Below are 23602 nucleotides of genomic sequence, written 5' to 3'. Positions count from 1 at the left end.
CCCACCCCAATCCACAAACCCTCCCCGTTGCAACAATCGTCCGTCGCGCCTTCGACGAAGGCATCCTTGCTATCGACACCTCCCCCTACTACCACCCCTCCGAGCACCTCCTCGGTACCGCCCTCTCCGACCCCCAGATAACAACCCGCTACGCACGCAGCGACTACATTCTCATGACCAAAGTCGGGCGCCTCTCGACCAGCGCCTTCGACTATTCCCCCACCTGGGTCCGCCAATCAGTCCACAACTCCCTCGAGCGCCTACACACCACCTACCTAGACGTAGTCTTCTGCCACGACGTGGAATTCGTCTCGGAGCACGAAGCCGTCGAAGCTGTCGGCGTGCTCTTCGACCTCCGCCGACAGGGCTATATCAAGTACGTGGGCATCTCCGGCTATCCACTCGAGACGCTAGTCTCTGCCGCGCATGCAGTGCGACACGTATATGGCCAGCCATTGGACGTCGTGCAGACCTGGGCTCAGTTGACAGTGCAGAACACTAAGCTGGAGCGGTATGGCATTCCGGCTCTTCGTGAGGCTGGGGTGTCGGTGGTTTGTAATTCGAGTCCGCTTGCCTCCGGTTTGTTGCGTGCGGGAAAGGTGCCTTGTGGGAGACTGGGGGATTGGCATCCTGCGCCTGAGGGTTTGAGGAGCGCTGTGAGCATCGCGTCGGGTTGGTTGGAGTGTCAGGGGTTCGGGTTGGCGGGGTTGGCGTTGCGGTTTTCGTTGGCGAAAGCAGTGCGGGCTTCCGATAGATACTCCGTCTCTGTCTCTACTGTCCTGGGGGTATCGTCCTTGAAGGATGTGGAAGAGGATGTGGAGGTTGCGCGGGACATTTTACGTGATCTGGATTCTGGGCCTTTGGACAAAACGGTAGAAATGGTGGGCGACCTGTCGCGTCTTCGATGGGTGAATGAAGAGGTTGAATGTCGGGATTTACGGCTGTGTTATGGCGTGCGGAACATCTTGGGGGAATGGGCTGAGTATGACTTGCAGAAATAAGACATTGCTGTATAAGCAGGACCTTGGTATGGAATATATAGACAGATATATTTGATTTGTTCTATCTTGTCAGCATCATTCGGTACCGTGTAGATTATATCAGATTCGTGGAAGACAAAGACGAACTGCAATACTACGTGCATGCCTTGAATAAGTACAACACTGCAGTAGCAATAGGACTGAACCCGTGTTCATGGGACTTAAATAACTACCTTCCCAGAATAATGAAAATTTTATGGATAGTTATATATCTGCCTGGTGTGATTGAAGTGAAAGTAACAGTCAATTACTGGCTACATAGATTACATCTTGAATAACCCTGGTATCTTCCGTAACTACTTCTATATTTCTATTACTATATCTGAAATAATGAAGATTAAATCTCAAGCTAGAAAAGCTAAACCTAGATGATATAATCTTCTATCTAGACTAACTACCAAGTAGTAGAGTGGCTAACGACCAAGCCAGGTCGGATGAAGGAAAGGACTCATATCTTCTATCAGATCAATAATCAGGGTAAAAGATTTCTTAAAGCCAGTTTTAAAGCTTGGAAATAATCGCTTCTAGTGATGGTTTAGACTTACGTGTGCACACTCCCAATTGCGGTAGAGGTTTGCATAATCATGCACTTTCTGGTCCTCGCAGGTTTCACTGATGTTGGATGCTTAATTCATCTTGAGCAGGTAGCTTTCTTCAGATCTTAGTAACTACTGGGACCAATATTCATAGTCATTTTTGATGCCAACCAGAAATAACGTGATCTGCTCGCCAGAGTACGTATTCCTAATCGTGCACAGTTTTGAGGACACCACTCAGAAGAAACCTCGCTTTCCAGCCAGATTCGCCCGATTAATCTTCAAAGCAGCAAGGACATGCGCATCATGCACATATGATATGCCATGCAGAACCTTGCCCGTCCATATCCTGTCCGGCTTCTGGCCCATCGTCCAGGTCTCTAACAAGAATTGCTTTCCCCTAGCAATAGCCAGGTCGGCTTTGCTGTAATCACTGACGATGGCAACGTGCGACGCTAGCTGTGCAAGCGCGATGATCACGTATGCTGTCTCCTCAACGCCGTGCATGTTGCCCCAGGAGCCATCATCATTCTGTCCACGAAGGACACGGTCCACTACCTCTCGCAGACATGTCGATATATGCTTTTCAACGATATCTTCTGCTAGACCTGGAATACATCCCTGGTCCCAGAGGACTCTGACCGGGACGAGTGATTGAGCAATGTGCATGATACCGTAATATTCGGATAAGTTCTAAAGTACAGCGGTTAGTGCTGTGGTAGATAGATGTGGAGCTCATTTCAGCGCACGTACCCAGTGATCGTGGAGGGTCTTCTCTTTGCTCCATTTTGTGCACATGAACTTGGCAATATTCTCTATCTGTGGGGTGAAGGCACTGGGATTGGACGAGGAAAGGAGGCAGCTTAGTACGTTTCCGTTGACGCTTACGCTTGTCACCCGTTGGGGCATTCGGTCATCGAAAGTCTCGAAGCCATCATCGCACTCAAACTTCTTAATTAAATTTGCACGGCTAACTTCATAGCCGTTGTTATTGAGAACCATCAATGCCCGTGCTGTATCGTCCGCGTCGGGGAAGAAGGTATGGGCTGGAGGATTACTATCTATCCACTGCGGCAGAAATTTGGCCTGAATTATACTTACTAGCACCGGTCACGCCGTCTGAAATAGACCCATGAATCAATTCGACCAGGTCACCCACGTTCTGTGCTCCTAAGTTTTCGACCGTGAAGCCGCTGTCCAGCAGGGTTGACAAAACCTATAGGATGAAGTGTTAGCGGTAACCCTAGTAGCCCTTCCTCGCATCCTTGAATGCAACTTACCCAGCAGGGCTCAAACACCTCCAAAGGATATACCCCGCCTACCCCACCATTTCCCTTCCCTTGACCGTGCGACACAATGTGACGAAGATATGCCTCGCACTCATCGCTCCAGTTAGGAGAGAATATTAGGTACGCCGCCGCAGAGGCCGGAGAAGCCGTTATACCCGAAGAAGTAACGAGACATTCCAGCTTGTCCCACTCAAGCTGTCTCGCGAACCCTTCCAGCGAAAACAGAGGGATGCTGCAGGGGCCCTGATATAGCCAGCGAAGGTCAACGCTAGTCGCTGCGGTATACTTGCTCAATAAGTCGTCCTTTGCAGGAAACTGAAAGTCTACACCCTCTTCATGCAGAAGATGGAGTAGGACCGGAACAATCAGTTCAACCGTGAAATGAATACCATCATCTGGTTGCCACTTTTGCAGCTTAGCATCTAGAAACGACTTGGCACGGAAGAGTCGAAACAAGATATCGTCGGGTAGTGGTTCTCGGTGATGGGATGAAAAACGCCGGACATGTCTACATAGGGCGAGAAGGGCAGCCAACGAATGGATAACACAGTCTTGGATCCAGATATTTTCCGGATACTCGCTGTGTCGTCTGGCGACGCTTTCGAGGGCATCCCAACCACCATCATTCGTTTGTTCGCGCAGGAGATATCGAAGCTGGTTGGAAAGAGCCATTCGTATCCTTGATCTGTTCTTTTCTCGACCATGGCCAGCCATGCAGTGTCATAGATCGATGGAGCCATAGAGGAAAATCCATATTGTGACTTTGACTCAGAGGCCACCTTTGCGATGAGCTCTTTGGCACATTGAACTAGTATAGAGGAGCTCATATTTGGCTTCAAAAGCTTGTGGGATAAGCTATCAGTAAGCAATAGAAACCTGAAAGAATAGAGATGAAATCAAAAAAGAAATTATATAAACAAACTTTCACGGAATGTTGATGTCCTGGACTAATATGCTTTATGTGAGATTTAGAGCCTTGCGCCCATATATCTTTCTTTTACAGCAGTCACGATCGAAGTAGTCCCCTAGCTATTTATTGTAAACTCCTGACCGCTCTGGTGTGGTCTGCAAGGTATGAGGGGCTCACAGTCGCACAATTCCAGTTCAACTGCGGTGCTTCTAAATGATGAAAACCCTAAGCCACTAGGATTGTTTTAACAGTGGTCTGCCTGGTGACTGCATTGACTGGACACCGGGCTCACCGAAACAAGGGGTAGATGCATCTACGCCGTGTAACCGCACCGAGACACGTGTGAAGAAATCAAGCCATCACGTCTGATTTGAGTTTGTTAGATATGTACTTCAGAAAGCAGATCTAAAGCATGTCTCAGCCACATCAGCTGGATTAGTACAGCTAGCGTATTAAGTGCATTTGAAAGCACGATATGGTCTTGACTGATATACTAGGAACTCTATATAGCCGTGGCTTTTGCAGTACCTAGGTGGCTGTGCTGGCCCTTGATACCTATAAATACATAAGACTGGTGATACTGCATAATATTCGTGATTATAGATACTACAGTTATATCGAATGACGGTCATCGATGCCAAGTCGAACATAATATGCAATCCGCCATGGAGCAACGTCAAGAACTCTGTGACTCACTCAAAGGACAGTGTGCTGGTCTACCTAATCTCTACTCCTTGTTCCCAGACTGGTCACCAGAGTTGCATCCAGAATATTCAAGGGCCCGGGATGATTCTACTAACCCGTGGATCAAACGGTGCGTCGATTTTGATAAATTCCTAGCAATACACTTCTCGGTCTTACTGTCAGACAGCTTTGCCAAAAACCCAGTAGTTTGTCGGAAGCTTCAGGAAGCGGATTTCACGACATTCGCCGCAGTTATGTGCGCAAAATCATCCTTTGAACAACTCTGTACGGTGGCAAAGTGGTTTACCTGGGTAGGTGTGTGAACCAAGATCTTCTGAATGTTTACTGATAACAGTACGAGTACTTCATATGGGATGATCGTATGGAATCCCCATCTGCTACTTACTAGCGTTATACTGAGCTGAAACACCCCTCAAGTATTCGACTGCGGCTCCCTTAGCCACGATTCAAAAACTATCAAGAGGTACAAGCATACTAGTATCGAATATTTCAGACATGTTCTTTGCCATGAAGCAGAGTATCCAGATTTATCTGAATTCTCCGAGGAACTCCAAAATGCGCTACGCTGCTGGGACCAGATAGCAGAACATGTGCGTCAGGTGTGCTCAAAAAGAATGTCTTACGTCCCGATGGTTTGCTTTCTTCTAATACTGACAGTCTGAATTTAGTGACGCGCAAGGTTCTGTTAGCGGCGATGATAGATTATGTGTCGAGTGTTGATGGGGTGGATTCGATCTACTCAGAGGGTGACATTCCATCAGTACAGCAGTACTGGCGCCGACGAGACCGCACAGCTGGCGTCCATCCAGTTATCGCAACTATTCCGTATGTCTCCTCAAACATTTTGTCGAGCTGTGGCTGACATTGTTATAGCTTTATCTATGACTTTGATATCTCAGCGCGGGATATGGATGATACGCATATGAAATTACTCCGGAGACATACATCGTACCTTGTCCACATGTAAGTCCGCTCTGATGTCGGATCCAGGACTTTAACTGAGTTGCCACAGACAGAATGACATGTTTTCGCTGAGAAAGGAGGTGGTAAATAGGTGCCTGTCAAGGTGTTGGAATGTTGCATATAGCTAACATTTGTGTAACAGAGAGTTGGACAAGTCGAGAACCTTGTTCCAATAATTATGCTGAACGAGGATCTGAGAGCCAGCCAGGCAATGAAAGTTGCCTTCATGTTCGCTCAAGAATCAGCAAGGGGCTTCGATGAAGTGGTTGATGAGATGCGGCAGACTGCCAAGGGAAGACGCCGCGCTGTCGCAGACATTTTCATCGAAGGCTGCAGAAACATCGTCATGGGGCTCACCCATTGGAGGTAAATTCACAATAGACTTATTGATAAGCCCTGCGCTTTACTGATGTTGTTTTCTAGCTACACCGGAGAGCGTTATTTCCGAGCTGGTGAGGCGGATGAAAACCACACCATATATTTCGAACTGTAGGCTGGGTGTTCCTTTTCTATATGCCATTTGCGATCTTATTCCACTCGTTCAGAGTATTTGCAGCTTCTTCATTTGGTGTTTCACGGACGAAAGTCAGGCGTCAGGCTCTTAGGGATGATCTCGCATCATCACCTCAGCGACTACCCTTACATTCTTAGACAGCAATCTACACAAAGTTTATTTGCAGTAAGAAGACATTATTTTGAGGTTCACCGAAGCATCCGAAACGTCAATCAATGCTTCAGTTCATCTCTTCAAGATCTTATTCCACACCGACTGATTGGATCACAACAAGAATTCCACGCACACCCCCCATCTTTCAAAAAGCAAGGGATGATAACCTCTGCGGAAGTGGGGGGTTTGTGGCGCAGGCTGATCAACAGCCTGAAAAATGGCAGATGTGGAATAATATGCATGTGTTATGCAGTACCGTCACTCATCGTATATCAATCATGCATGCACAGACAACAATAAGAAATTTCGACCGCAGAACAATTCCGTTATCCCGGCAAAATCTTTGGTTGCATGAAGGGACATATGAACATAAACTTAATTTGACAGCAAACTACAAGGGATGACATTATCATGAGTATGGTTTCTGAATTGAATTTACTGCTTAGCTTTCCTGCCAGTAACTAGATAGTCTAAGCTGACAGACGCAGTATGTGGTGTAGGCTTATTGGTCAGATGCAACATCCCTTGCTAGCTGAGTTTCCTGGATCTTAGTCACGTCGTGGGCTAAGGCTGCCCACCGGAGTGCTTTACTTGGGTGTATCTTTGAATTAAACGTGTGGTACATTACTGAACTTTCGATACATTCAGGTGATTAGAATGTTGTAGAAGTATGTTCTGGTACAGTTGACATACGTCAAGGGGAGTGTGCATTCTGGAAGTATTTATCACGAACAAGTGAGAATGCAGAGCATATTATAGGGAGTAAAGTACAAAAACATAGAATCCTTCGATCATGACTCATAACTCTTCGTGGTTCCCGAGGACAGCTCCTGGAGTTCGGATGAAAGACCAGCGAACGAGATTGTAGACTTGTGTGGATAGTGGGTAATCCCTGTATCTTCCTCCTTCATTGCGCGAAGAGATTCTAGGGCTGAAAATGTCATCTAAGCATGCTAGACGAAATGGCGAAGTGTCCGGTACAGCTTACAGCGTGGGGTACATTTGTGGAACCCTTAAGTAGCCAACTAATCCCTCATAAGCTCCATGTACTATGGGTAGCATTTCCGTGTTGAATACGTCGCCTCCCCATTATCGCATCACGGGGTATGTTTTCGACCTTGTCCGTTCTGAGAATGAAGCGAAAGAGAAGTGACATCAAGATGATTATCAAAATACCGGTTAAGCAAAGGACTGGGGTTGGCGCCAGAAAGCAGAACGCCGAGGAGCATACGTACGCTGAAAACATGAGTACAGATAGGATGAATATTTCGTAAGACCAAGAGCGTGAGCTAGGCTGGTTTGTATCTCGCCCGAGAACAGAGACCGGCCAAGTTAAGTCTGCGGTTAGAGCGGTTATGGAGCTTGTCGACATGGCTAGATAAGGAGTAAACGATATTTGGTGGCGGTTTCAGATTAGCTGAGGTTTGAGGGTAATTATATCCCTCAACATTTTGAAAGAGTGGGGGCGTAGGCGCAGATGGCTTGATCATCGCAAGTTCCGCGGTATATTAACTTTAGCCAACTAGTACATTGTGCAATGGTCAGGCAAGGTGGCAAACGTCTGCTTGTGGAGAGCGTATGAGTGGATGAAGATCTACTTCCCCTGTAGACCGTGATATGGATCCAGGTGAATGTTCAGTTAAGTCCGAGGAGCGGGTGGAAGGGTTGAGGAATCCGATATGTCAAAGAGATGCAAGGCATGCACGCCCTAACATCTAGTCGCATCTCAGCTGGTGGTCTTTCTTGGCTTCAGCCTTAAGCGGAGTGACCGAGAAACTGGTGGCATATCATTTGAGATAGGAAACAAGCTCATACGGTGTTGATCAGAGGTTTCGTTCTCGGTTACGTACGAATCTGCTGCATGGAAGAAGGCACATTCAAGAGAAAATACATTGCATATACTGCAGACTTTTGCGAGTAGGATAATGCGACCATCATCTTGAAGCGCCAAGGGAAGGAAAGGGGGCTGTGCCAAGTCGCCAAAGCCAATGCGTGTGTGCATCGGTACGGAATCGACAGTGGAACGACTCGATAGGTTAGGGAGCCAAATCGAAACGATCGGGTACCATGATGACGAGTAGTACACGGGACTATGCTCTTCATTTCCGATTGGTCTCGATCATCCGCGGATTAGGGAGAGATTGGCTGAGCTGAATCTGCGTTGACAGCGGGGAATAAGATCATGACAGTCTGCAGGACAGGGGTAATGAAGGTGGAGTTGTGCTGTCGTTCCAAGTGGCAGAGCACTATGCTTAGTACGTTTTAATCTGGCGGGGAGAAAATGCCAGCGCATAATGAGTGGAGTTAGCGGTTCGGCTCTTTGGTGGTGGAAGAACGCTTCGACGGGAAACACAACTCATGGAGAAGGGTTACATGTCTGTTTCTCCTGTTTATTGAATTAGGGACATATTTTCATTTTGAGTCATATCTTATTTCCCTTTTTGGGGGGGGGCTTTTGTTCTTTACATTTTCTGGTGTCAATTGAGAATGCTGTATAAGGGGATAATCTTGGTCAGCAATTCAACTTTATCAGGTATTAAAATTCAGTGAGGCTGTCGTATCTCTCCCCGGCCCTCACCCAGGAGCAAGAGCCCGCGGAATCTGCCAAAATAATTGAGTTTGGGCTTATGTCTGACATGCTTCACTCGGGCAATGATGGCTGGCTGAGCGGACCTGCAGCCAAGTGATTCCTGAATCATGGCTCGCAGGCTGGCTCGTGTCTCTGGCTTGGGCTGAGCTGAACGGTTGAACGGCTGTGGCCCGTGTTTAGCCATCCTCTCTCGATCTATATAAAATGGACTAACAATGAGCGTAGCCATGGACAGAAATCAAATCAGGCAGCTCAGAGATAACTGGCTTCAAGAAAAGTCCTTATCTCGAGAATACCTTGAGACGTGAATCCAAGAGCCTTCCTTTCCCTTTTGTTATCTCTCTTCGCTCTATAAGAGCAACTCAATTCCTATCAACTATCTCACTTAAGCTATTCTTTCTCCCGAGAGACCGCTTCTTTCCTCAAACATCTTCCCAAGATGGGCTACATTGCACGAACAGATGATCTTCCCGACATCGCTCGTAAAGGAGGTCTCGTCGACCCCCGAGCTGAGGATCAGCCTCTCTTCTTCGAACGCATGTCCTGTCGGGACGTGAATGAGTTCGTTTCCAATCCTGCCAATGTCTCTCCATTGAGCTCAGGAAACCCAAGCGCTGCTACTAAGCCCACTAGCTTGGGCATGCGGTTGCGCCAGCCAGCTATCCAGAGCCAGGCCAAAATCGACGAATTCCGCGCACGCTCCGAGAAGATCAAACAGCGTATGCCAATCAGAAACGCCAAACAGCCTATATCTGACCTGGTACCGGATCTGGTGGTCACCGGTGGTCTCAGTCGCTCGCCCGCTTTCGATTGTCTGCCTGTCTTCTCCCATTGGGCTGACCGCACAGGCGAGCTCTCCGCTACCGACCTGGCTGCTACCGTCCGGCTTACCTCCACCTGGGGCACTGCCCATATTGCGGCAGAGGGAGTCAACATGGACGCCCCTCGGGGAGCTCACGCCTGGTCACTCAAATCCCACGGCATAGGCCCTGCCGAGCCCGGAGCAAGCAAGTTCTCTCAGCAATACGACGCCGAAACTGACACCCTCACCACAACCGTTAACGTGGCGCGCCGTCTTGATACTCCTCGAACGGACGGTGTTTTGGGTGCCGTCTCCAGTGTCTCATGGATGCGCAATGCACGTGTTGCGGATGCCGTCGATTGCGCCGCCGGCTTGCTCTCAGATGCCTCGACTCTTTTGGAAGCACGCGACAGAATGATCGCGACCGGCGCGCCTGAGTACGTGGGATTTGCCGAAGTGCGCCCCGTCGACATGCCCAGCTGGTGCTCTGCGCGCAAGCCTCTCGCACCCAAGCTGAGTGGCGTGGCCGTCGCATCTGATCCAACTGCAGTCAACCTGTTCACCGGGGAGGACTGCCAGGGCCCCATGCTCAACACCAGTGTGTTTGCCATGACAAGTGGTTACAACCGTGGTGTCTACGGTGGTTCAATCTCTGGCTTGTGGTCGACCATGGACGCATCTTTCGTCATGGATTACTCCATCGGTGTTCACAGCGCTGCCATGGCAGACAAACTCTCCATTGCTTTTGCCGATGCGGCCGCCGCTGCTGAAAAGTCCGCTTATGCCGGCCCGCACATTACCGACATCAGCCTTGTCAAAGGCTGCAATTATTCCTGCTTGCGCCAGAAGACCGTCATCGAGGATTCCCACCCGATTCCTTCTCGTCCTACCATCGTTGTATGGAATGATCTGGCCCGCCTTGCCCGGTACAAGTTGGCCGATGCGGTGTTCTGTCACGTCTACTACGATGGAGGTGGTAGCGAGCACATGGCTGCCATCGCCGGTCTGGGCTGCGTCGCGCACGACTGGATCGACCTTGGAGCCGATGTAGCGTGCGGTGAAGTCAGTAACATCATCCCTTCATTGACACGAGGTTCCTTGGAGGAAGCCCCACTGGCCGAGGTTTACGCCCGCATAATAGGTGCTATGATCTGGTACCGCGACAACGATCCCTACAACCCAGCAGCCAATTGCCTCCTCTTCACCCACTGGTGGCAGCTCTCCAACTGCCGTCACCGCCCCGTCACTCTCCTCGGCCGGACTGATCTCCCTGTCGACGCGGGCATCGTCCCCATCGTTCCCGATGAGAGACCTCCTCTGGAACACTTCCGGGCAAACGGCACCAAGGTCGAGCGCGGTGCGCGTGCGCTTGCCAACGCTGAAGCACGTCTTGAGGCTCTCATTGCCTCGGATCCCTTGCCGGAGACCCGTGCTGTCATTGACCTCCTTGTCAAGCCTGTTCTCGCTTACGTCAAGGGCGGTGATACCCTACCCTCGGAGAACGAATATGTCGGAGCTACCCTCGCTGCCCAGGTAGCTTACCCTCAGGATCAGAAGATCCTCGAGATGTGGGATCTGGCTATCGTCATGTGGGAGTGTGGTGCGCTGTGGGCGTCCGGAGTGGCTGGACTCTGCTATACTCATGCTGGGTTGTCCAACTGTGACCGGGCTCGTAAGGACTTGTCGGACACTACTTGGAGTTAAACCTTGTGCCAAAGTACAATGCAAGTCAACAGGATGAGCTAGCTTTCAGACAGCATGAAAGACAGTCTTTGTGGCGTCTCATAGAAAGAATTGCTTTATATCAGTCTCTACCACTTACGATCCTCATGCGCTTACATAGCGTTTACTCTATTCTAGGCTAGGTTAGATTGATATTCAGGTTAAGAATAGGAAGCTTTTTTCTTCATTTCTCTATGAATTATCAAAATTATGCGAGCTGTAGACCTTGAATACAAATTCGACGAAGATACAACATCCAGCCTCGGGCATACCTAGGGCCTGTGTTCCGGAACCGGTTAGGCGGTAAGTCTGTGACATGCAGTACTGTAAACTTCCTCAAATATTATTACCGGATAAGCTTCCATGTCAAGCCACACTTGCCAAAACAGGAATCGAGCGGGAAAGCTTGTCAAGGATCAAGTCTATGACCTCCATATCCCGTATTATCATTACTACTCATCATTAATCCAATTGCTTATATTGACCTCTATTCTACTCAATTCATTAATACAATTTTTCAGACTCAAGCTACAGACAGTTTCTGCAATAGTCGTCAGCTACTAGTGTTAGTAGACGTAGTGCGATGCGGATAGAACTGGTGAAGTATATATTTCCCGCTAGCAGGGCTACCCTGAAGTGGACACCTCCGACCACTCTGTCAGGCAGATTAAGCTGGCATCTCCATTTCGCTTAATCAATCTTATGGTCAGAGGAAATGCTATGCCTCAAGGATCATGATGTTATGCTACTGTTCCATTAACCATGTTGGGCTGCATGGCTTATATGCAAAGGTTAAACAAAAGAGGAAAGACGCTATCTGACTGCAGATGCTTGCCGCAGATCCGGACGCAAGTTAAGACCAAGGCACCAGTCTCACTCACCACTTAAAAGAGACCCATACATGATGGAAAGTACTGGAGATACTTGGACAGTACTGCTAAGTGAATTATACTATATTATGCATTGGTCACGCATTTGAAGACTGGTTACTCTTTTGGCTCAAGCGTTTTCGATAGGCAATTTATGCCAGTGACTTCTACAAGTTCTACATGACAGACACATGTGTTTTTACAGCTTGCAGCCATGTTCATGCCTTGAAAACAGGCCTCTCTCAACTTCCCTAATCCAGATACACCATCGCCCTATTCATAACATGCACCGCATAACCAAGCACACCCCAGATTAATGCCCCAGTGGAGTCGATGACTAATGTCCATGACCTCATTACAAATCAGACACTGCATCCCTATATAACCTCATCATCCAAATTAAAGTACCACCCCTGCCCCTCACGAGCTATAATCTGATCCTCATATCAACAACGCCCGTCAGCACCTTATTTCCCTTTCCACCAACCACACTCTTCCACCTCAATCCAACAACAATACAATACCACCACCACCACCACCACCACAATGTCCCTCCCCGACACCTACCTCGCGGCCACCGTGCCCACCCCCCAATCACCCCACACCCTAACCACCCACCCCGTGCCCACCCCCAGCGCCAACGAAGTCCTCATAAAAATCACCGCCACGGCCGTCAACCCCGTCGACTGGAAAATGCGCGACTACAACTTCTTCCTGACCGAATACCCCGCCGTCCTCGGCTCCGACGCCTCGGGCACCATCGCCGCCGTGGGCCCCAACGTCACGACCTTCACCCCGGGCGACCGGGTCTTCTTCCAAGGCATAATTGGCAACTACGCTGCCTCGACCTTCCAGCAATACTGCGTGATGCCGGCAGAGCTCGTCTCCCGAACCCCGTCCAACATCTCCGACGAGCAAGCCGCGGGGATCAGTCTAGCGAGCGTGGCCGTCGTGACGGGAATGTATGATAGCACGGGGCACGGGATCACACCTGCTCCCTGGGCCGAGGGCGGTGATGAGGCAGGCAAGGGCAAGGCGATTGCTATTTTGGGCGGAGCATCGAGTGTGGGACAGTATGCGATTCAGTTTGCAAGGTTGAGCGGGTTCACGAAGATTATTACGAATGCGAGCGTCGTGCATAGGGAGTATTTGCAGGGGCTGGGAGCGCATGTGGTGCTGGATCGGAAGATTGCCAAGGCGGAGGACTTTGTTGCTGCGGCTGGGGAGGTGCCGATTCGTTATGTGTATGATGCCATTTCGATGAAGGAGACGCAGGTGCTCGGGGTGGAGATTGCAAAGGCAAGTAAGGGGGCTGCGAAGGCGGTGGTGACGGTGTTGGGTGCGGAGAAGGAGGCGGCGGAGTTGGGGAAGGAGGGCGAACATCAGGTGGAGGTTAGGCAGATTTTGGGTATTGGGGCTTCTCCCAAGTTGAGACATGTTAGTGAGCCCATGGTGAAGGCGCTTGGAGGTGAGGATGGATGGATTGCGAAGGGACTGTTTGTGCCGAACCGCGTGCGCGTGGTTCCTGGTGGATTGGGTGCTGTTGAGGAGGCGTTGAAGACAAATAAGGAGGGGGTTTCCGGGGAGAAGGTGGTCTTCCGTCCCAATGAGGGTGCGTAGAGAGGACTAGTATATACTTAAAAAGATTGTATAGTCTAATATATTATAATTGGTTGGTTTATCATGAGTATTTCCCCGTGAAGTCTAATTGCGGCTATAAACACCATGCCGTGAACAGAAACAAGTGTAGAATACAGGGGTAGTAGTAGGCCAGCAGAAGAAAACGGCAAGAACATGCTTGAAAAAGAAATCTACTAGAATACAGTTGTCATATGGACAGAATGGGGGTTCACGCGTCAACGGTCGTCGCAAGAGCCTGCTGCGCAAGCTTGCGGTTCCGCTTCACTAGGGCGTTGAGCTTCTTGTCGATCGTGTCTAGCTCCTTGCGAGACGACTCAAGATCCTTCTGCGACTTGACGGCGAACGAGCGCAGCTCTTCATTGGTCATTCCAACCACATCGTCCAGGTCCGGGATGTTGCCCATGACCACCCCCGCGGCCCCGAGCATGTGCTTGGCAGTAGCGGCAGCGAAGGATCGCACCGAGGTGGCAGTGGCATTGACCAGTTCCGCGGTGTTGGCAATGGCCCAGTTATGGCTGCGCGTGCTGTCCGCCTCCATGGCCGACAGAACGTTGGGAGGCGCAGGTATAGTGGAGCCGCTGGCGTCAGAAAGAGACATCCCGGCAGTGGGCGAGCCAGAGGTGAGACCGGCCGAGGTCTCGTCGACCCAGCAGATGTTGAAATTCTCAGGGGTAGCAAACAACGCGTCCAAACCACCACCGCGATTGGTCACATCAGGCTCCGTGATAGGTACGTTCGAGTATTCCTGGAAGGTATCAATTGCCCAGGCAATGTTCTTCTCAAGCGCAAGATACCGCTCTTCTTCCTCGGGCGACAGATGGTGCAGGACGCATCCACGGGGACTGATCAAGCATCGGTCTTTCAGCATGGTCGAGTCCGAGTTAACACGAATGGCTTCTCCGCGCATCAATGCTTTACGATGCTCATCCGTCAACTCAATGGGCTGTTTCAGAATGTCGTAATCATCCGCATTGCACTTCATGTCGAATCGCTGGTTTAGGTTGGCTGGGTTGAACAGGGGATGATTGTTTAGGTCCAATTCAGCAGACTTATGCAGTTGAGCCAGAAGGACTTGCAACGGGGATGTACGTTCCGAGAAGAGCTCCTTGACCGGAACCCCGCTGGATTCAGCGTCCTTCATCAGCTGCTCCACCGTGTTCTTGGAACGCCACGCCTCAGCAGGTTCTTTCTGTTCAGGAGTGGCCTTCTCTTCGGTAGCAGCTGGCTTGGAGTCCTTCGTGGCCTTCTCATTCGATTTGTTCTTCTTGGCCGCTTCCGTCCGCTGCGCAGCCTTCTCGTTGCTATCTGAACTTCCAGAGTTGGCAGATTTTCCAGCCTCAGTATTCTCCGAAGCTACAGCCGGCGACTCGTTCGAGCTAACAGGAGTCTTCCTGGTCTTGCGCTTTCGACCGATAATCGGAGCCTGCACTGGTTCTTCGACCACAGCGGTGGCCTCTTGTTTCTTGGCCTCCAGTTCCTTGGCCTTCTGTCGCCGTTCCTTCTTAGCCTGGCTCTTGGTCATCGCCCGGACAGGTGCAGAGCCGATTCTGGACGAAGCGGGAGGAGAGTTGGCCCGAGACACGGACGCCGAGGTGTAAAGATCGGCTTCCGATCCGAAGTCGCCGGGCGTATCAGGCCGGCTGAGCGACGAGATGCTTGGTCGTCTGGAACGCGCTTTTGTTGCAGCAGGTATGGAAGCGACAGACTGGGTGGCAGATGGAGGCGGTGGGGTTTCAGTCTTTGGCGTGTCAACCACACGAAGGACTCGAGGTTGGCGAGGAGCGGAAGAGTCCGAAACGCGGGAGACCCCAGTTAAGGGTGTATTCGGACGAGAACCGATCGTCGAAGTGGGCACCGGGCCATGGGTATTGGGTTGACTTGGTGTATCTGCCTTTGAAGTGTCGTGAGACTGAGAAGTACCCAAGGGAAGCTCCAGCTTTATGGGCTTGGCCTTCGCCGTAGGCGCCGAGGCTTTCTCATTGTTTTCTCCGGTCTTCGAAAGGCCAGCTTTCTTGTCAGAAGCGACGGTCAAGTCCCCCTTTTGCTGGGAGCGAGCCTTGTTGGCTGACTTTGGCACAGGAGAACCGAGTGATATTTCGGATGCATTCTTAATGCGACTTGAGGTGGGCGGATTCTCAGGAGTATCTTTCAAGTCCGGAGAAGCCTGGCGAGAGCTTTCTTGGAATCCCTGGCCCGGCGTTCCTAGCCTATGGAAAGGTGGATTAAGACCCGGAGGCACGGATGGCGACGAGACCGGACTGGATGGATTGAGTGGACTTTGGAACAAGGCAGATGCAGGATGAGCGTGTGGCAGAGGAAGCCCGGGGGGCAGGGTAGGTGTTCCAGCACGAGCTGAGCCTTGCGAGTCACTGGAGAAATGCGAGCGCACGAGATAGCCAAAGCTGTCAACGGGGCGCTTATCCTTTGGCTGGGCTCCAAGAGGAGGAAATTCTTCGTCCACTAGAAGCGCCGTTAGCTTCCTGATGTCTGCAAGACGATGGGTGAGTGAGCCGGATAGAAAGAACAACGCAAAGGAACCCCTCCCAAAGACACAAGCAGAAACAAATAGAAACAGGGCGTGCCAGTGGACTATTATAAACAAAACGAGACGACCAAGGTACGGAAGGGCAGGCATATTAATTACACAAATGTCCCGGCCGATGCAACCAGACGGACACACAAGGCATATTGTCTATAAGAACAATAATTGTGAGAAATTGGTTTCGCATAGAGGGCCCTGCTCGTGTTTATCGAAAGCCAGGGCAGGGAGGTTAACGTACATAAAGCCATGACCAGACCGAATGGGCCACCAAGATGCTGATAGATCAACCCAGCTTGGATGCAAAAGAACAAAGTATACGACAGCCACCAAAGCGCAGTGGACCTAGAAGACACGATGTGCCCATAAAGTGCAAGGACGCCTCCCATCCACACGGAAGCCGGTGACAACACGCAAAAAAGAAACATGATGTGGAAGCACAGAGAAACATAAAAAGACGATAAAAAACAATCATGAAGATAACGCCAAAGGCACGCCTAGCCCGAATTCTTGTTGTTTTCAAGAGCCGTTTGCTTAATGCTTTCGTTGCAGAGTGGAAATATGTCGCAAAGTTTTCAACATCGAATCAATGAGTCCGGAAAACTGAAACATAAGAATCATATCCCACGCCCATCTAGAGAAATATGATATCATGTCATCAAATAAAAAGGGAGACAGAAAAGGAGCATGGGCAAAAAGAAACAAAATGCAAAAAGGGTAGTCATCATAAACAACAATGATAGAAGTGAAGGGCGAGGGAGGGTTATTAATGAATTATGAGAAAGGGGGGCAAACAATCACCAGCGGTTGAAACCGCTGCCATACATCATGGCCTGATTGTACCCACCTTGACCCTGACTCCCGTACAGCGCCTGCCCAGCAGCAGCAGCAGCAGCAGCATTCGCACCAACCTGGTGCATCCTCGCCTGTAGGATGCTCGGGTCCGCAAGATCTACTACACCGCCTCCACCGGAGGAAGTGTTAGCGTGTCTGTGCTTCTTCCCCTTCTTCTTCTGCTTCTGTGGACCAGACTCGGAATAATTTCCCGCCTGAGTACCATAGAAAGAGCTGAGAAGGCCATTGCCGGGAGTCAGGGGAGGGGGAGTTTGGTGCTGTTGGAGGAAAGGAAACATGAACTCACGCTTAGCGGCCTCTTGACCCTGCAAACCACCAGCATTTGCGCCACTGCGGCCTCTCAGCAGCTCACGCATCAACTCTGGATTGGCTTCTTGCTTTCCGAGGTTGGATCCCAAACCGAGATTGGCATTTGTTGTAAAACCGTGACCCTGTGCGAACATGCCGCCGCCGCTGATAGGCGGGGTACCCGCCGTCTTCAACCCGGGGGGTGGACCCTGCACACCACTAGTGAAGTAGTTGCCAGCAAGACCATGCTGAGGGCTAGGGGCTGCGAGCGGGTTAGGAGTACCAGCCTGCATTTGGCTCAACATGCGCACATTGGGGATGTTCTTGGCATTGGCCTCATTGGCGAATGTGAAACGAGAGTTCTGGCGACTTTGCGCCTGCAGAGCATTGAACTGTGCCATCTGGCTCTGGAGCAGACCCTGGCGGACCTGAGCTGCCTGGTCAAGAGCAGCGGAGTTGAGCCCACCCTGCAGCTGATCAACCAGGCCCGCCTGTTGGTTGCCGGCAGACTTCAGGAGGAGCAACTGCTGTTGCTGCAGAGGGGTCAAGCTACGACCGGCCAGATTGAGTTGCTGAAACTGGTGACTAGTTGCCGAGACGGGGGAGCCAACTGCCGAGTTTGTCGTCGTACCCTGCTGGGAAGGAGGTTGAATGGCACCATGAGATTCGCGACCGCTACGGCCTCTTGGGGGCATCGCGTCATCCGGCTCGCCACCGAGCTGCAAGCTTCCACTCTCACGGCTCTCCTCTTCTGCTGCAGCAGACTGCAGCAGCTCCTGTTCCCGCCGGACACGTTCCTGCTCCGCCTTCTCACGCATAGCTCGGCGTTTCACGCCTCCGTAAGGATCGATAAACGAAGGGTGGTTCTCAATGAGGGCAACCTCTTCCGCGGGCAGACCAGCCGCCGAGAAGATGAACTTGAAGTCTGGGGAGTTCACAGCCTTGACGAGGTTATCCAACAGAGGCGTCTCCGGCTTGGGTGGCGTCTGGACAGTAGGCGGAGAACTAGACGAAGAGGATCGTGCCTCGGGAGAGGGGGACGGTTGCGCTTGCGCCTGGGCCTGAGCTTGAGCCTGAGCTTGAGCCTGAGCCTGAGCTTGGGCTTGAGCTTGGGCTTGAGCTTGAGCTTGAGCTTGAGCTTGAGCTTGAGCACGCTCCTGCGCATTCGTAGACTGCTTCTCCACGCGCTTGGCCTCCTCCACCGCTGGCGACACCGTGGCAATGGCGGGACGCGGACTTTGCGAGGCTTGACTGCCCGTCAAACTTGCCCGTCTCGTCCGGCTAAGCACGGCATCCTTGTTTGCCCAACTTGCTGACGATGGCAGGGCAGACCCATCCGGTGGTCGGCTCCCCGCAGCGTCATCCCTACTAGGCTGGCGGCGCATTGGTTGCGAAATCGGTTGAGCGGAGGACCGGGCAACGTGCGGAGGAATCGAGTGGGTGGGACCGCTGGGGGCACCGTTGATTCGTTGACTTGACAGGGTGTTCATCGAAGAGAGATCCTGTCGGCTGTAACTGTCGCTGTCCTCACCAGTCTCATGCAGGAAGGTGCAGTTTCGATTATGGCATTGCTCGTTACGCAAGAAGGAAGAACAATACTTGGTTGTACCGTATTGGGCACTAGAGCGGTCAGTATGTTGCATTGCCAACAGAACACAGGAAGGTGGAGGGTTCGACCTACCGTAGCACCCGGTCACCGTTGGCCGACCCATCGACAGCTGCTATACAAGTGGCTGCGTCGGCCTTCCTTGCATAGGTGACGTAGACGCCAATGCCCTGGTTGGGGTTGCCACCAGGCTTTGCCTTGCTCACGACGATCTTCTCGATGTCACCATATTGACCGAAGTAGTCTCGACCGCGCAAAGTCAAGAGGAGTTGATTCTCGTCACGTATTGTGGGGTTGAGACCGATCACGTAGACCAGGTTCTTCTGCACGACGCGGACACCGGCAAGATTCTTGCGACTGGAAGCCTCGATTTCACGTTTCTCGGCCTCCTTCTTCTTCGCGGCGGCAGCCTTGCGGTGTTTTAAGGCCAAGTCGGCTTTGAATCTAAAATTGCGGGTTGCGATGTTAGCGCCAAGACGCGGGAAGGGACAGTGGGAACAAGAGCGAGGAGTGAACACATACTCGTCGGCATCGGGAACCTTGTATTGAATGGTGCTCTCATCGTAGACCCGTCTGCAGTTGGGGCACCGGCCTTCTTCGCTGTGGGTCTTGATGTTGTTGTAGCAGAATTGACAGATCTGGAGGGGTCTGTTAGCGACGGTCCGGATCGCATACGACGCGAGCGATCTCCTGATCGGGCCGCTGATTCGCGAGGGGAGTATAAGGCGAGCAGGATGCGTACCTGATACCCACAGGGGCAAGGCTTGAAGTTCTTGTCCGAGAGATCGAATTCTTCGATGCAAAGGGGGCTAAAGAAGACAAAGATGTCAGCCCAACGGACCAGTCATAGGACAACCCGACGGGTACGAAAAGTGGGAAGCGGACGCACCAGAACTCGTCGTCATCATCGATGACGGAGTCAATCTGTTGGCGATTTGACATTATGAGTGACGAAGCTGTGCAACGGTACGACGACTGGACAAGACGGCGATCACAGTCTAAGACTAACACCCATCAACCAAACCCGGGCGGAAGGGGGGGTGGGAGCAGGCAGAGGGCGAGGAAAAGCGGGTAGAAAAAAAAGAACGTCAAGGGAGACAGGAGGGAAAGATAGGAAAAGGGACGAGAAGAAGAGTCCGAGGGAGGTTGAGGATGATAGATCGACAAACGTGGGGTAAAGGTGAGGAGGATGAGAAGAAGGAGCACGGAGGGACACAGACGCAAAGGAAGAGGGAGAGTTGGAGGCGAAGAGCGAGAAAGAGAAGTGAAGCTTTGATTGATGGGGTTTGCGCGGGTTTGCACCGTTTGTCTTACCCTGCAGCCTCAGGCATGGAGTATGTTGCTGTCCGCGCGCCGCTTATGTCATCTCCGCCAGCCAAACTTGTAGCCCTCACGTGACCGCGACAACTTCGCCTGGACCGGCAAAAGCTCCTTGGATGAGGAACCTCCGCTGCTCTCCCCTCCCTCCACCTCCCCCGTCGTCTTACACCCGCAATTGTCCGTCATCATGGCCTCTGCTCGCTCCTTGATGCGGCTGGGATCTGGCCGCTCCCTGGCCACCGCCGTCCGGTCGTCCCGTACCTTCACTACGACCGCTCTCAAGGCCACTCAGGCCTCGACCGCGCCTATCTCAGAGGATGTTCCCAACATGCGCCAGGCCCAGCGTCCCCGTATGTCCAATGGCACCCGGATTCGACCGCTGATACCGCAGGATGTGCAATACTAACATAATTTTATAGCTCCTGGCCCTCTCCGCGCCCCCGTCGTCAACCCGGCCGACAAGTACCAGGACAAAGCGGACAGTCTGCACAAGTACGGCCAGTACATCATGTCGTGCCTGCCCAAGCACGTCCAGCAGTTCTCCGTCTGGAAGGATGAGCTGTGCATCTACGTTCCCCCCTCCGGCCTCATTCCCACCATGACTTTCCTGAAATACCACACCGCGGCCGAATACACTCAGATCTCGGACATCACCGGTGTCGACTTCCCCACCCGCGACCAGCGCTTCGAGGTCGTCTACAACATGCTCAGTGTGCGCTACAACTCTCGTATCCGTGTCAAGACCTACGCCGACGAGGCCAGCCCCGTGCCCAGTGTTACCGGTCTGTTCGAGGGTGCTCTGTGGTACGAGCGTGAGGTGTACGACATGTTCGGTGTCTTCTTCACCGGCCACCCCGATCTGCGCCGTATCATGACCGACTACGGCTTTGATGGCCACCCGCTGCGCAAGGACTTCCCCTTGACGGGATACACGGAGCTGCGTTACTGTGAGGAGAAGAAGCGCATTGTCATTGAGCCTCTGGAGCTTACGCAGGCGTTCCGGAACTTCGAGGGTGGTACCGCTGCCTGGGAGCCTGTCAGTGCGGGTACTGACAGAACTCCTGAGTCGGTATGTTGATATCAGCATTCACGCGATGATGAGGATGATGCTAACTGATAATATAGTTCAAGCTGCCCACCCCCAAGCCGGAGCCGAAGGAGGAGGAAAAGAAATAGAGGAGATGTAATCGTATTATCTTTCCTTGCTAGTTCTGTATGTACATACCGTGTGTTGAATTTGACGTTGATTTCGCGCAAAAGTTCTAACGTGGGTCGCCTTTTCTCAAAAGTAGGTTGGCTCGCGCTATGATATCGTAGATTATGAAATTATATCCTTGACCCATTGCACACAAACCATCTCAATTTCTAAACTCGCTCATCAAAAGATCTGTAGAGTATCATACCATACCCAATTGACCCATCCTGTCCCCCAATTTTCACAATCAAAACAATAAACCCCATGAAATCATCCACCCCCGAAACGGACCAATAACCATCCCCCAAAAATAAGACACCCAAAACGGCAAAATGCCCCGTCCACCTGCCCAAAAACCAAAAAGGCGGCGAGCCATCGCTTGGCACCGCCCGCCCTCCGACCGGCAGAAAAAGTTCCCTGACCAAGAAAAACTACTACTAATCTATCCTAATCTTCAAATCAACATTGAATGGCATAAGTCAGAATATCTCCCCGCACGTGGATCTGATCAAAACGACAAGCATACTGAACCGTCTATCCGCACTTACACATCCAACATACACCTCGAACCATCCCAACACAGGGGAATTTGACCAAAATGGGGAAGCGCAATTTCGCCGACTTCTCGGAATCCCCATACACACCGCACGACCGCAGCCAATCCCTACAACTGACCCGGCTCTTCCAGAAATTCGAATATGGCGTGATGACCCTATCGAAAGCGCTCAAGGTAGCGCGGGGGTTCGAGCGCCAGAAGCTCGGACGACGAGAGAAGACGGCGCAGAAGGAAGAGAGTGAGAAGAAGGAGGGGACGTTGAGTCGCATTGCGGAGGAGATTCAGGTTGTTAAGGTACATTTCACCTTGTTTTTCCCAAGTATGTATATGTGATGAGTATTAACGTCTGGAATAATGGTAGACCCTCGACCCCCACACCACCGCCGAGAAATACCTCTTCAAGCAACTCCTCAAGACGAAACGAATCGCCGAGTCACCGCTCTTCATCGCCTTCAAGGATAAAAAGAAGATCGCGGCGGAGGGGCCGAAGAGCTCGGCCGAGGCGAACGTCACGGCACGGTTGTACAAGTCTACGCCGGTGAAGAATGTGTTTCCGGGGATTATGGAGGGGATACGCAAGTTGTTGGGGATTGAAGATAAGCCTGCGGGTGGGGATGTGAAGGGAGCTGACAAGAAGGCGAAAGACGGGAAGACGAAGGAGAAATCTACCAAGGAAGACAAGAAGAAATCAAAGGATGACAGCGAGACTGTATCGACCAAACGGACCAGCGCATCCGCTGACCCCGACGCCTCGCCAAGCGGCGACGAAGACATCAACATGGACGACGCAGGCTCGGACGCAGACAGCATCGACTTTGCGCAATTCGATGCGCGACTCGCGCCCGATTCCGGGAACGAAGACGAAGACGAATCCGAGGATGACGGTCGCGCTCGCAACGACATCAGCGACGATATCAGCGGCGAAGAAGAAGAAGACGACGACGACCAACACATCTCCATCTCCCGCTCTCCATCCCCCGACGCCCCTCCTACGAAGAAAGCCAAGGGAAGCAAAGCGTCCTCAACGCCCGCGACCAGCACGACCTTCCTCCCATCACTCACAATGGGCGGATACTGGTCCGGATCCGAGGACGAGGCTGAAGACGGCGAGGCGGCGAACGAGCCCCCGCGTCGCAAGAACCGTATGGGTCAGCAGGCGCGTCGGGCGCTCTGGGAGAAGAAGTACGGATCTGGAGCGAATCACGTCAAGCAGGAGAAGAATAAGCGGAAGGCAGGCGGACGCGATAATGGGTGGGATGCTCGGCGGGGAGCGACTGATGGGGGTGATCGCTGGGGACGGGGTGGCGGTAGGGGCAGGCCGCAGCAGCAGCAGCAGTTTGGACGTCCTCAGCGCGGAGGGCCTCCAGCGAAGAAGCCGGAGGATAATAAGCCATTGCATCCGTCATGGGAGGCGGCGAGAAAGGCGAAGGAGCAGAAGGCTACTGCTGCTTTCCAGGGAAAGAAGGTTACGTTCGATTAGTAGGAGATATCCTGTTTTTGCATGTAGTA

General features: G+C 51.8%; 8 protein-coding genes across 8 annotated transcripts; 5 read left to right on the top strand and 3 right to left on the bottom strand.

The window, feature by feature from the left end:
- Positions 1-1813: 1813 nt before the first annotated feature.
- Positions 1814-3537, bottom strand: BDQ94DRAFT_167852 (terpenoid cyclases/protein prenyltransferase alpha-alpha toroid; the record flags this gene model as incomplete). Its single annotated transcript, XM_026770914.1, has 4 exons — positions 1814-2269; positions 2330-2622; positions 2678-2792; positions 2857-3537. 4 exons carry the CDS (start codon positions 3535-3537, stop codon positions 1814-1816), a joined length of 1545 nt encoding a protein of 514 aa, XP_026629254.1.
- A 903-nt stretch (positions 3538-4440) lies between these two features.
- BDQ94DRAFT_167851 (terpene synthase family protein) lies at positions 4441-5936 on the top strand (the record flags this gene model as incomplete). Its single annotated transcript, XM_026770913.1, has 8 exons — positions 4441-4589; positions 4647-4770; positions 4815-4839; positions 5149-5305; positions 5354-5443; positions 5493-5526; positions 5586-5809; positions 5867-5936. 8 exons carry the CDS (start codon positions 4441-4443, stop codon positions 5934-5936), a joined length of 873 nt encoding a protein of 290 aa, XP_026629253.1.
- Positions 5937-9139: 3203 nt separating this feature from the next.
- On the top strand, positions 9140-11206 carry BDQ94DRAFT_157758 (uncharacterized protein; the record flags this gene model as incomplete). The annotated part of the gene is made up of 1 exon (XM_026768802.1): positions 9140-11206. One exon carries the CDS (start codon positions 9140-9142, stop codon positions 11204-11206), a length of 2067 nt encoding a protein of 688 aa, XP_026629252.1.
- A 1237-nt stretch (positions 11207-12443) lies between these two features.
- Positions 12444-13771, top strand: BDQ94DRAFT_138762 (zinc-binding alcohol dehydrogenase family protein). Its single transcript, XM_026765299.1, has one exon. The coding sequence runs from the start codon at positions 12640-12642 to the stop codon at positions 13711-13713; it is 1074 nt and encodes a 357-aa protein (XP_026629251.1). The 5' UTR covers positions 12444-12639; the 3' UTR covers positions 13714-13771.
- A 2295-nt stretch (positions 13772-16066) lies between these two features.
- On the bottom strand, positions 16067-17172 carry BDQ94DRAFT_138759 (uncharacterized protein). Its single transcript, XM_026765298.1, has 2 exons — positions 16515-17172; positions 16067-16426 (listed from the first exon to the last, which is right to left on the bottom strand). Exons 1-2 carry the CDS (start codon positions 16699-16701, stop codon positions 16371-16373), a joined length of 243 nt encoding a protein of 80 aa, XP_026629250.1. The 5' UTR covers positions 16702-17172; the 3' UTR covers positions 16067-16370.
- On the bottom strand, positions 16764-20069 carry BDQ94DRAFT_121747 (CCR4-NOT core ubiquitin-protein ligase subunit MOT2). Its single transcript, XM_026763784.1, has 5 exons — positions 19912-20069; positions 19765-19831; positions 19545-19660; positions 19098-19466; positions 16764-19036 (listed from the first exon to the last, which is right to left on the bottom strand). The coding sequence occupies exons 1-5, from the start codon at positions 19962-19964 to the stop codon at positions 17071-17073; spliced, it is 2571 nt and encodes an 856-aa protein (XP_026629249.1). The 5' UTR covers positions 19965-20069; the 3' UTR covers positions 16764-17070.
- Positions 20070-20491: 422 nt separating this feature from the next.
- Positions 20492-21657, top strand: BDQ94DRAFT_138754 (complex I 30 kDa subunit family protein). The gene is made up of 3 exons (XM_026765297.1): positions 20492-20692; positions 20762-21555; positions 21635-21657. Exons 1-2 carry the CDS (start codon positions 20530-20532, stop codon positions 21418-21420), a joined length of 822 nt encoding a protein of 273 aa, XP_026629248.1. The 5' UTR covers positions 20492-20529; the 3' UTR covers positions 21421-21555; positions 21635-21657.
- Positions 21658-22135: 478 nt separating this feature from the next.
- Positions 22136-23573, top strand: BDQ94DRAFT_167846 (BUD22 family protein; the record flags this gene model as incomplete). Its single annotated transcript, XM_026770912.1, has 2 exons — positions 22136-22387; positions 22455-23573. 2 exons carry the CDS (start codon positions 22136-22138, stop codon positions 23571-23573), a joined length of 1371 nt encoding a protein of 456 aa, XP_026629247.1.
- Positions 23574-23602: the final 29 nt, after the last annotated feature.

Source organism: Aspergillus welwitschiae (genome assembly GCF_003344945.1).
Source record: "Aspergillus welwitschiae strain CBS 139.54b unplaced genomic scaffold BDQ94scaffold_7, whole genome shotgun sequence".
NCBI lineage: Eukaryota > Fungi > Ascomycota > Eurotiomycetes > Eurotiales > Aspergillaceae > Aspergillus > Aspergillus welwitschiae.
The sequence above is the reverse complement of the archived record's forward strand: the minus strand, read 5'-3'. Positions and strand labels throughout refer to the sequence as shown.

Coding starts and splice junctions, on each gene's coding strand:
- BDQ94DRAFT_138754 (XM_026765297.1), top strand. CDS start 20,530: ATGGCCTCTGCTCGCTCCTTGATGCGGCTGGGATCTGGCCGCTCCCTG. Junction 20,693..20,761: donor GCGCCAGGCCCAGCGTCCCC/GTATGTCCAATG, acceptor ATAATTTTATAG/CTCCTGGCCCTCTCCGCGCC.
- BDQ94DRAFT_121747 (XM_026763784.1), bottom strand. CDS start 19,964: ATGTCAAATCGCCAACAGATTGACTCCGTCATCGATGATGACGACGAG. Junction 19,832..19,911: donor GATGATGACGACGAGTTCTG/GTGCGTCCGCTT, acceptor TGTCTTCTTTAG/CCCCCTTTGCATCGAAGAAT. Junction 19,661..19,764: donor CTTGCCCCTGTGGGTATCAG/GTACGCATCCTG, acceptor AGACCCCTCCAG/ATCTGTCAATTCTGCTACAA.
- BDQ94DRAFT_138759 (XM_026765298.1), bottom strand. CDS start 16,701: ATGTTTCTTTTTTGCGTGTTGTCACCGGCTTCCGTGTGGATGGGAGGC. Junction 16,427..16,514: donor CGGTCTGGTCATGGCTTTAT/GTACGTTAACCT, acceptor TTGTTCTTATAG/ACAATATGCCTTGTGTGTCC.
- BDQ94DRAFT_138762 (XM_026765299.1), top strand. CDS start 12,640: ATGTCCCTCCCCGACACCTACCTCGCGGCCACCGTGCCCACCCCCCAA.